This window comes from Protopterus annectens, chromosome 1.part0 (assembly GCF_019279795.1).
Source record: "Protopterus annectens isolate FY-2018-M chromosome 1.part0, PAN1.0, whole genome shotgun sequence".
Lineage (NCBI taxonomy): Eukaryota > Metazoa > Chordata > Ceratodontiformes > Protopteridae > Protopterus > Protopterus annectens.
The window spans coordinates 1889223914-1889236811 of NC_056725.1; the positions used below are offsets into that span (position 1 = coordinate 1889223914).

At 36.2% G+C, this 12898-nt stretch overlaps 1 protein-coding gene across 2 annotated transcripts in view; it reads right to left on the reverse strand.

Moving 5' to 3' along the window:
• Positions 1 to 4031, reverse strand: part of IL7R (interleukin 7 receptor) — a 776271-nt gene extending 772240 nt beyond the window's left edge. Inside the window, exon 1 of one of the 2 annotated variants that reach the window (XM_044069973.1) lies at positions 3885 to 4031. In XM_044069973.1, coding sequence (XP_043925908.1) covers positions 3885 to 3966 — 82 coding nt within the window. In that variant the 5' untranslated portion in view covers positions 3967 to 4031. The remainder of the gene's footprint in view (positions 1 to 3884) is intronic. The other variant, XM_044069970.1, reaches the window with a different exon arrangement.
• Positions 4032 to 12898: the final 8867 nt, after the last annotated feature.

Below are 12898 nucleotides of genomic sequence, written 5' to 3' on the forward strand. Positions count from 1 at the left end.
CATTCCTGTGCTCATCAGCTGTAGTATGAGCATTCTTGTATTGAGCAGCTGCAGTATGAGCATTCCTGTACCCAGGAGCTATAGTATGAGCATTTCTGTACCCAGCAGCTGTAGTATGAGCATTCGTGTACTAAGCAGCTACAGCACAAGCATTCCTATACCCTGCAGCTGTAGTATGATAATTCATGTACCCAGTAGCTGTAGTATGAGCATTTCAATACCCAGCAGGTGTATGTTGAGCATTCCTGTACCCAGCAGCTGTAGCATGGGTATTCCTGTGCCCAGTAGCTGCAGTATGAGCATTTCTGTTCTCAGCAGCTGTAGTAAGAGCATTCCCGTACCCAGCAGCTGTAGTATCAGTATTCCTGTATCCAGCAGGTATAGTATAAGCATTTGTGTACTCAAGAGCTGTAGTATGATCATTCCTGTTCCCCGCAGCTATAGTAAGAGCATTCATATACCCAGCAGCTATAGTATGCACATTCCTGTAACCAGCAGCTGTAGTATGAGCCTTCCTACACCCAGCAGCTGTAATAACAGCATTCCTATACCCAGCAGCTGTAGTATGAGCATTCCTATACCCAGCAGCTGTAGTATGAGCATTCCTGTACCTCAAAGCTGTAGTATGAGCAGTCCTATACCCAGCAGCTATAGTATCAGCATTTTCATATCGAGCTGTAGTGTGAACATTCTCATCTTGAGTGGCAAAATTGAAAATGCCATGAAGATTTAGTAACTCTGTGGGTGATGATCGGAAGCTTCTCATCACATGAGTTATCTGGTCATGCTACTTTTGTCATAACCAGAATATGAAAGTGTTTTATACTTGAGAAAAAAATGTGATCACTGACAAAGTATCACATGTTGGAATTAATGTTCACTTTGCTTCTCTTCACAAATCCATTACAGCCACAAAGGATGTAATATCACACGAATACCATTTAATCATAAGAATAAACTATACTATGTCAAACTAGACATGAGATTACCTTATCCCCATGAAATCTCTACTGAAAACGTATTCATATGGCACTCCTTTCCATCTCACACCATGATATGGTGAGATTCTACTTTCATGATCCTGAGTTTTGGTTTCATGCTCTTTTTCCATTTATTATTCTGTTCACATGTTGAAAAGGGTATAGTGATGTCAACACTTTATATAGTAGCACTTTTGTAGTGCAGGGAGTGCCAAGATTACACTCCAAATTCAGAAAAAAAGACAACTTTATTAGTCATCTTTCTGATGTAAGTAAGACGCTTAAAAATGTTTTGTTAAGTACTTCTTAATGTTGTTAAGTTCTAGTCTCATACTAGACTACCTCTCAATCTCAGAGTGTAAGAATTCCAGACAAAGCCCCAAAATCAGGGAAAAATTTTCAATATTACAGTTCTCAACTCACTAAAGTTGATAAGTAGTGATACAGGTTTTGTATTAGTGTTCATTTTCTACAGGATATGAAGTCTGAAACTGAAATGTCTGTCATCATTTGTTGACTTTGCTCCTCAATGATTTGCCAGAAACCCACAAATTCTATGAGGAACAAATCAAAAAAGATTAACAAAGCTCTGGACATTCTGCAAAATTCGGAGAAGTTGAGCATTATGTGTTAAAGCATAGCAGTGGTCACTAGCCACTGCCACAAAACAAAATTGAGAAGCTAAAACTTTGTAAGGTAATCTAAACACTGTCACAAAAAAAAGAAAAAAGTTTGTCACAGTGAAGTGTGTAATAGCTTTAAAAGTTATTTGGTCATCAGATCAGATGATCACTTTGCCACTATATGGCGTACGTGTGGCTACACAAAGTATTTTACAGCTTTCAAAGCTATAAACAGTACATGCTTTTATACTTTTTCCTCTGACTGGTTGAACATGGAATAAATAAAGTTCTAATCATGACAAAGTATCGCAATCAGATCTCTCTGATCATAACTATTTATTTTGTGTTCTTGACATGGATGTCAGGATTCTCCTCTCAAGCTTTACTCCACTGTTGAAGTGGCTTTCTTGACATCATGTCTTAAACTCCTAAGCATATCCAAGCCCACCAACTGCGCTGGACAAAGCCTCTATTCCTTCACCATTGCCAAAGCTTGGAATTTTCTACCCTCTTCCATTACTCGTATAGACTTCTTAAAAGCATTCAAAACTGCACTAAAATCCTATTACCTCAATAATCAAATATGTTTCTGTAAAAACTCACCTAAACCTCTTTAAACAGGTCACTGTCTCTGTCACTAGTCTCCATCAAATAATGTCCTTTAACTCATACACCTTTGTTTTTGGTCCCTAAATTTTTCTTTTACTATACCTCTACAGCCTATTACTTACATGCTACTTTACTCTGCTCTTGCAGCAGCCTTAAGGACCAAAAGAGAGAGAGAGAGAGAGAGAGAGAGATGTGAATGTTGTTTATACATGCCTTTACAAAACTGCTTATAGTTTCTATAGTGTAACTACCTTAAATTTGTGTAAATTCTCGTTGATATGTATGATGTTTACTTGAACTGGTAACTGATGACTGATGTAAAATTGTAACTGCAAGTGATGTTCCTTATGGTCTGTATATAACTGCTCATATGGTATGATGTTTTGTAACCTTTCTTGGTGCTTTTCTACCCAAGCCTTCACTGAAAATGAGTTTCTGATCCAGTGGACTTTCCCGGTTACCAAATGTCAATAAATAATGAATAAATAAATAAATAAGTTGTTGATGTTTGGAGAATCAGTCATACGCCTCTGTATGAATAGATATCAATCCAGAAAATAATTGAATGCATTTCTGTAGCTGGCATAGCAGTATCAATATTATAGGTTATATATGTCTTCAGAAAGAATTATATAATGTTAAAAATGCCTGGATAATAAAGTACAGTGCATCTGTTATTTTGTGAAATTAACCTTGCTATTAGGAGGCTATACAGACCACTATCCAGTTCAGCTTTGTAAGTACTATGTAAACCACTTTCTAAAAGTACATTCATTTTGCTAAAGACCCTGCAGGTCTGAGGTCAGGTTTCACCTGCACACAATCAAGTAGATAGTGCTATCTGGAATTGTCTACTCAGATGTTGAAATACATGCAACTAAATGCCACCAGTCACTTTTCCATGAAGCCCATTGTATCTTGCAACAGTATCCCGCTGTCAATACCATCTAGCTTTACTTTAAAAGACCTGTAGTACACACGCATGTTCAGTTTTGGTTTACAGTCTGTGACCTTTTCAAATAAAATAATTCTCATACAGATGCCTCAAAAAAGGACCATATACATTTCCTCTAACTGACTTTACTATGTTGCAGAAATCATGCTCAATTAAACTCTGTTTCAGGAAAGATATTCACAGATGTGGCAGTCCACTTTAAACTGAAGTACATAATTTTCTATTTTAAAAAATTTCAGACCTTACTTGTACCAACAAATTCAATAAATAACTTTTGTTAATTTTTAGTGTGCTTTTTAAGGAAAGCTATCAAACGTAGCTTATTTTCCTTTTGATAGAAAAGAAATATAATTTAAAGACAGCATTCTTGAAATTATATAATTGCCTTTTATTATCTCTGTTAGACAGCTAATCCCATTTACTAATGCTGAGTCAACAAAACACATACGTTTAAGGCATGACAAACAGGACAAATATACCACCATCAAAAAGATAAATTAATCTGATATATTTAACATAGATGAAGTTTTTTCTTCAGTCGTTTGTACATAGAGCTTTCAAAGAGGAAATAAAGCATTCGTACAACTTCAGAGACTGAAAGCATAGCTGTCTTTTCTGACACAAAGTGCACGCAAGTCAAAAATCTACTTAATTTCACTTTTGGGATGACTGTATAGAAGCTATCATTAAAGAACAGCAGGTAAATAAATAACTTACCGTTTTCGGAAGATCCACTTTGCTGGTAAGAAGAGTGGTATAAAACAAGCAAAATGCTAATTTGTCTCATAGCATAAGTCATTGTAAGAGTCAAAAGTGGGAAAGGAAACTGATTATGTTCCTGTCTGTCAAGAGAGAAGAAACTCAATGCTAAGATCAAAAGCACCACACTAAATCATTTCTAGGTGTGGGGAAAAAAAAAGAAACAGGCAGAATGAGCCTATAGCAATAAAGCTTTCTTCATTGTGTGAGCAGAGATACACATGAACAGGAAATAATTCAAACATTAAAATATTATTTTGCTAATAAATAAAATATTTCTTTCTTTCTTGATGCTAGAAAAATATACAGTGCTGTATTATTACATGTTCATCTGCTATTAAAAATCTAAATCCAAAAATCTCTCATAAAGGCTTATTTCTTTTCAGGATAATTGTACTGAATGCATTAGTTGAAACATGACATAAGGCTGACTGAATGCCACATAATTTAATGCACACTGTGTTTTAATAATTTGTTTATTATTTGGCATGTGGTTTCCTCCTTCATAATGGACCCATATGCACCATTGTTTGTAAGAAACACGATAAAGGGAAAAAAAACAAGAGTTAGGTATTGGAATGCACAGTATATACTAGACACAAAGTTGTATAACATGAGTATAGATCAGTATGTAAATACAAAGCAACAAACACATGCATTTGCTCACTATACTAAGCGTGCAATTATTATATAAAAATGCAGTAACAAAGATATGCAATGCAGTTACTATTAAACTGCTAACAGTATTCTATATTATATAGCAGTCAAGCTCATAGCTTCCCCAGCATACAGAAGAATTGTGCAATATGTATGCTTGCTTGACTAGCTTGTTGAACCTGTTTGCCACATGGCACAGTAATAGATTTTTAAGATCTACAAAACTCACACAGCACCATTTGACGTTACTCAGCTAGTAAACTCTTAACATAACAAGTTGCACTTTTGTGGTAAACAATACTAGACAACTGAGTATTTGTTACCTAATCTTCCATTTTATTTATCTGTTAACCAGGTAAGCCCACTTGACACAGATGTCCCTTTTAATAGGCAAGCCAGAAGCACTGTTTGGTCAAGTGACTTGTATAGAGTCAAAACTAGGCAAATGAAACTGGAAGGGTTCAACCCCTGTACCTTTCACTCTAGAAAGCAGGTTGTTAGCAACTTAGAGGCTTATTCCTCTGTGCTACCTACTGGATTTATCCATGAACCTTGAGTGGAGAAGCTGAGGTCTTGGCAAGTCACTGAGGATTGTAATCACTAAATAATTATAGACGGTTAAGTTTAGTCTTCATGTCCTTTTGAAAATGCATGCTTTTGTCCTGCACTGCTTTCTGAATTTGTCCCTGATTCTCGGAGCTAAGAAGATGAAACGTGTAATTGTGCTGTCTGTGGTTGAAAGTCTGGTGTGTGTGTGTGTGCGTGAGTGTATGTGCATGTGTGTGTGAGTGTGTGTGTGTGTTTGTGCTTCTGTGTGTGTGTTTGCGTGTGTGTGCGCGTATCTGTGTGTGTGTGTGTGTGTGTGTGTGTGTGTGTGTGTGTGTGTGTGTGTGTGTGTGTGTGCACGAGTGTGCATGTGTGTCTGTGTGTGTGTGTGTGTATGTGTGTGTGTGTGTGTGTGTGTGTGTGTGTGTGTGTGTGTGTGTGTGTGTGTGTATGTCTATGTAGATGGATGCAGAGGGCTCAGCTGTCCCTGATGTCACAGAATGTGCTTGATTTTGCCTCATTCTGGGGGAAAATTTCCTTGTTTTCTGGCAGTCACTAAGTGATGTCATTCAAATAAGGCATGTTAATTCAAAACCTGTTAATGAAAGCTGCTTTGCATGTTTGATGGGAATGAGCTGTCTATGCATAGTTGTGCACTATCCCCAGTTGTTCAGAAGAGGACTAATCTTTCTTCATGTTTTGGTCCTTTTGTTGCACAATGTATGACAAATCATTGATGATTGCAATCAGTACAGTGACAAACTGAATTTCAGAGTTAATACCCTTCAGAAAATACAGGATAGTAGAAAACTTTAATTCTAGCAGCAGTCTAACATCTATTGAGGAGATGGTCCTAGTGTGTGTGTGTGTGTGTGTGTGTTAAAAATGTGTTGTTTTTTTCTTTTATGTTTACAAAATTATTCGCAGCCTGAGTAGCAAGAGTATAAGTGTGCATGCATATGATTGTAGTAAGAAAAGAGACCAAAAAGGAAGTGGGTAACATGCAGACAACCTCAGATTTATAGCTTTACTTTTATCTGCATCTGTGAATATTAGCAGTATTTACATATTAACAGCAATATGTCAAGAACTGTATCATATGGATTTGGGAACATATGTGGACAGTGACCTAAATTTTGACCAGCAAGTATATGTTGTTGTAAGAACGTCCTTATATATTGCACAGTTTATTAAAAAAGGATTGTGTCTAGATCTAGGATAGCATTGTCCCCTTTACTCAGCCCACATTAGGCCCATCACTGAATATAATGTCCCTTTTGACATGCATCTGTCCAGACACATGCAACAACTGGAACACCCACTGAGATACCTTAGTTAAATGATACAAGGCCTAAACAACATGTCCTACATGGACTGATTCAAAGCTTTGTCACTATACTCTGTATCCTACATTCTGGTAAGAGGTTACCTGTGTCTGGCATACATGACATCCTCCAACCTATTACTGATGGATTTACTGCACATCAGTAAGTCAAATGGCATTAGAAATACTCTGTCTAGGGATCTGAACCACTTCTGCAACATCAGTAGAATGGTTTGAAGCGACAGTTATATTTTTGCTAGCGGATACTAGTGCTATGGAACAGACTCCCCATCTACATAAAACAAAGTTTATCCCTGCCCATTTTCAAGTACAACTTAGATCTGTGCATGGGAAATGGAAAATTTACCTCAGAACTGTCCTCTGTACTACTAATGGACAGCTGCATCTCCTATATATTTTATCCCCTGCATAGGTCCCCTCATATTATCTATGGTATGATCCCAGTTATTCTCATTAGGAGTAATATATAATTATTGATCATAGTATGGATAAGACCAATCTATAAGCAAAGGGGGTAGGTTATTTCAAGCACAAAAAGGGAAAATGGTTAGGCTTAAAATGGCCCGCAAGGACAGCTAGCCTAGTACTTATGAACCTATGAACCTATGATTGTTTGCAGTTTTTGAAAAGACAAATTTCAAGTGTGGAATGGATAATTTCACAACTGGACTCTGAACACATGATTTAGTAGAATTTTTCCACTGACAGTCAGTATGCAAGGCGGAAGTCTAGATGTCACAATTTAAATAAAAATGTATAATAATTATTGTTCTGTTTTTTTGTAGGTAACCTGTCAAGCCTTTGTAGGATCCTGCAATGATGCAGTGTGGTAGGGGCAAGCACCATGATTGTGCATGCCCTGACAAAAAATGCAAGTCAAATATGTTTTGTAGGGGAGACAAAAGCCACTAGGGGTGTTTCAAATTCCAGATAAGACACTAGTAACTCCTTGCTTATGGAGCTTTTGCTCCATGATAAGAGATGGAGACGTTTTCTAGCAGCACCTCAATTGCTCTTTAGGTGAGCTAATAGTTTTTAAAGATAAGATCAGTTGTAACAGGGTTCTAGATGAATGGGATCCAATGACAGATATGTTTTTAATTCAGAAGGGTATTTAATATATTTGTTAATTTAATAGCAATATGTAATAACTAGATTAGTGAATATTTTTATTCCTTGTAGATATGAAACAGACATATAGTTGAAATCTGAATATTGTAATTCAGTAGTGGTAATTATTCAGAAAAACAAACACACAGCAGTGATAAAATTGTCTGGTTTATGAGCTTATTAGAAAAAAAAATAACATTGATATGTTAGTGACCCATATTGGCCATCCTTTTCCATTCACCAATTAATTGAATCCATTCGCATCAAAACTTGAAAATGTTTTTAATATAGGGCCTGCAGGGGTCAGGTCCAATTCTACTGTTTCTAACTGTTGAAGTTAATGTCAATTAATGGTTTGGTGTAAGAGATGTAGCTTACATGGGGAAAAATGTTAAAGAGCATAACTGGAAAATCCCAATCAGTCTTCAATCATTTTGGGCACTTTCTGAATGCTGGTATTGCACTCTGTGCCTTCAGTGCATTGTCCGAATTTGTAATAGAATGCGAGTATTGCACTTGTTATGAAGTTCTACGATTGAAGTGCTGTAGCATTCCAGCAGCAATTCTAATTGCATATGCATGCAGCCAGGGTAAAGTGCCTGTCTCTCCTCATGACTGCAGCATAGACCCATGGCTAGATCATGGTAAACCCACCTTGCTGTAACATTGCAGTACAAGCTGTTCAGATAAGCATTGACAGTTCACGAGCACCCCCAGTGATTGAGGAAAATATGCATGCATGCACAGAATAGAATGTTAATGCAATCATGCAATCAACACCAACAAATATATATATATATATATATATATATATATATATATATATAATATATATTTATTTATATATATATATATATATATATATATATATATATATATATATATATATATATATATAGGTCTACCTGATAACGCTGAAAGCTGAAAATGCCAACGACGAGAACACTGACACCAGAAGATCAACAACAGAGATGACCGACAGTTGAAAAGCCCAGTGCTGAGAACACCGACATGCTAAGGTAAGTGTGCGATAGTGACAGACTTTAGGGTTAGGGGTGGGTTAAGTGAGTTAGGGTTAAGGCGCGGGTTAGGTGATTGTGCGATAGTTAGGGTTTGGGTTAAGGTTAGTGCATAGATAATTGTGTATGTAAGGTTTAGTGTAGGTTTGTAAGGTTTTTGGTGTGCTTGTGTTGTGTGTGCATTTTTCGGAAAAGGTAATTGTTTTGTTTTGTTGATTGTTGGGATTGTGGTTTGTCGGGCATGTGAAGTTTCGTGCTTTTGAACTGTCGGTTTTTTGGTGTCAGTTATCTCGTTGTCGGTGTTTTCAGGTAGACCCATATATAGATATATATATATATATATATATATATATATATATATATATATATATATATATATATATATATGTGTGTGTGGATATATATATATATATATATATATATATATATATATATATATATATATATATATATATATATATATTTATATATACACACAGATTAGACAAATGTGCAGTGGAAGGAAAGTACTACTGATGGCAGAGAATGGAGTACAGGTTATACTAATTAAACAGAATTCACAAAGATGGACAACATAAAGTAGTAAGGGAGTTGCAGTGCAAAATTGTTGAAAAAGTAGATTGAAGAAGGTACTATGATAATACATGCATTTATTTTGAAGACTATGAATCGTACAAGGAAGAGGTTAGACATAATAAAGTAACAATATGTACCAGCCTGCACCATTCCTGGCAACATTAAAATGTTAGCAGTAGACCTTTACTATAATGTGATTGTCAATTAAAAAAGGAATATATATATATATATATATATATATATATATATATGCGCTACCGTAAGGGGAGTTGCTCCATCAATTTATTCCATGTTCCTGTATATCCACAGCTTACTAGCAAGGTAAGCCATTGCAGTAGCCAGAGTATAAGAGGTCATAACACATGAATATCGGGGAAATGTAGCACATTTGCAGACTGATGGCATGAAAAATAGGTAGGCCTCAAGGCAACTGAATCTATGAATATCCCACTGAATGTTATCATAGCAGTATACTAGCAAGGTAGCCACTGTAGCTGTCAGAGTAAAAGGGATCATATAACACACATAACATAGACATGTGGCACATGTGTAGACTGCAAACCATGAAAGTAAAAGAGCATACAACCCCCAGAGGATTTGAAACTTCCAACCAGTGCATGGACACAGTAAGAATGCATGAGTACACAGCACCATAGAAGGTGTTCATATAACAGGAAGAACTGTACTTTCTTTCAGATTAGTATGCACAGCAAGGCTTACCTCATTTGCACAACTGCTTTTTGCTTCCTAAGGCTTTATCTTAATATTTGGCATAGGATGTGAGCTGCCATTTTTCTCTGATCACAAATGGCTCTTTACATTGCTCTTTGTCAACTACCTTGCAGTGTATGAGCACAGACATTTAATTACGAACTAGTTGCTCATTTTCAACATTTCTGTGGTATGTCACTCCATCTTTGACTATGTCATAAGTTAAATATGGTGGTATGGGACAGACAGAGGTGAAAATGGGAAACAAGCAGAAGATGCAACACAAGGTGAGCAAATATGGAATGGGCATGGTAGAGGAATGGCTAGGACCTCATCTCTCCCAACATCAGTAACCAATGTCCTAACTTAACAATGGCAGAAGAATTCAAGAAATAATCTAATTTAAAAGGTGCCAAATTATACAGCATCATTTACATATTGTTGATAGGAATGTTTACCTTCAGGATAACTGAACACATAATAGTCAGGAAAGTGAAACACACACGAATGGAAGTGATCTGCTGCCTTGTCACTGATATTCTCTATACTATGGTACTAGTACGGAATGCCGCAGAAGCCATCATTGAAATGTGACTGAAAAAGACATTTCAGGGAATGTAACACATAATACAAGTGAACAAAAATACACTTAAATGGATTTGAACCCTTGCCTTTGGCAATGATATCTCTACACAAGGGTCTTAGCAAAGCATGCCTCAAAAACTCTGAAAAACATATTTCTGGGGACTATAATACATGATAGCAATGCAACAAAAATACATGTAAATGGGTTCAACTCCCTGTCTTTCACAATGATATTATGTACACTTTTCTATTATCAAGAGAAGCCACAGAATAACTTATGATGAAGTGGTCTGCAAGAACATATTTCAAAAAATAGAACAGTGTTAAAAAAACTGTAACTAAAGTTTGGAAAACAACATACCAGCCATCAGGGGATTAAAATTATTCTGCCAGTGTATTGATAATGTACACATCTCTACATGACTAGAATAAACAATGAAAGCTGTACTATACATGTATTATGCTTAGCTTACATCACATTTTCATGATGTATTAATAGCATGTGATATGGATTATTCAGTATACTGCTACAAGGCATACTTCCATGAATTTGAATCCCTGCCTGCCCAACTGATACTCCCTATAACAGTGCATTATTAAATGAAGCTGCAGAAGAGCTTATAAAAATGTTTTAAAATACACATTTAAAGGGAATGTTGGAATGCTGTGGAAGACTGAAAATGAACATCAGTAACCTGTATACAACAGTCAAGGGAATCAAAACCCTACCCCTACTATAAGGATAATGTACACAGTAATGCCAAACAATTACATGCACATACTAGGTCTGGGCTTATTTCATAGATGCATTGTAAGTGATTAGTACATCACATGCATTATTTTGAAGACTGCTGTAAGATAGACTTCCATGAATATGGACTGCTGCCTGACTAACTAGCATTCATTAGACTTGTGCAGAAGATCTTATAATTAACATATTTAAAAGCACACATTTCAAGGGAATGTTAGAACACTGTGGAAGACTTACAAATGAACACTGGTAAATAACATATAACCATCAAGGGATCACAGCCCTTGCACTAGTGTATTGATAGTGGGCGCACTACTTCATTACTACAATGTGCCACGGAAGCTGTTAAATTGAAACTAGTAACTTCAATTTATGTCCGTATTACATGGTGACATGCATTGGTTGTCAGCTCAGCTGCAGTTTGGATGCCAAGCTTAGTGCATTTGTAGGATTTTTCTCAGCATTTATTATTTATTTAATTAGTTAGTTTAGTTTACCGGGTAGTATTCTGGTCAATACTGACCAATTTCAGTCTCAGTGTGGGTGAAAAACAAAACATTTAGGAAAATACATGTCATTTTATATATATATATATATATATATATATATATATATATATATATATACAGTGAAGTTGTCTGGCAACTTGTCATGCAGACTACACCATGGACAGATGATTGTTCTCGCTTTATAAGCTCTTTGTGGGCATGTGTGTGGTGTGATAATTGTGTTTTAATACAATAAAGGTTGTAAAGGATATAGGGCAGAGATAAAACAATCAACAAGCAGACAGAATTATAAATTGTGAGGAGAAAAGGATCAAGCAGAATAGAAGTGAGTGAAGTAAAAAGTTATATGTTAATGAGTATGACTACATTACTTTCACCTCAATATGATTCATAGCAGTGCATTACTGAAAGCAGACACTGAGGATATTTGACTGTATGGGGTCATTAAAAAGACACACATCTGGGATATGTAGTACATTTGCAGAGTCAAAAACAACCAGTATATAACAACTATTCACTTCACTACATTGTGGTTATGTGTGTGTCTGTGTTGTGTTAAGTTATGAACTAGGTAGGAATTTGGAAATAGGAATATAGATGCAAGATTGACAAGAGGATTGCACCTGCATGGCTTGGAAACCATGCCGTGTCACTTACATTCTCCAAAACAAAGAATTTGCTGGGTATGCTACAGAATCAGACATAGGGCAGTTGTCAGTAAAACACATATCAGGGTAACAGAATGTAATATAGCAATGTAACAGAAATACATTTCACCATGTTTGAACCCATGCCTCTTTTTCATTCATCTCCACTGAACCAGAACATTAAGCAAGTATGTCACTGAAGCACTCAAGAGGAAAGGAAGGAGAATGGACTAGAGCTGTATGATGACAACGTCATATTGTGAAACTGCATCACTCCCTTAGGAGATCAGAACCCTGCACCCAGTGCACTGAACCTGGCCTCATCACATCATGAATGCATTGAGACATATTTCACTAGTGCTTATTGCTGTACTCAGATATGAAGGTAATTTGTTTAACTGATATTAAGATCTGAGCACATTTAAATGTTTTTCCTTCATTTTTGCCATAGGATGGGAACTGTAACTTCCCTAGCCAGCAGCATTGTTCTATGCTGTCATATAACATATGACCACA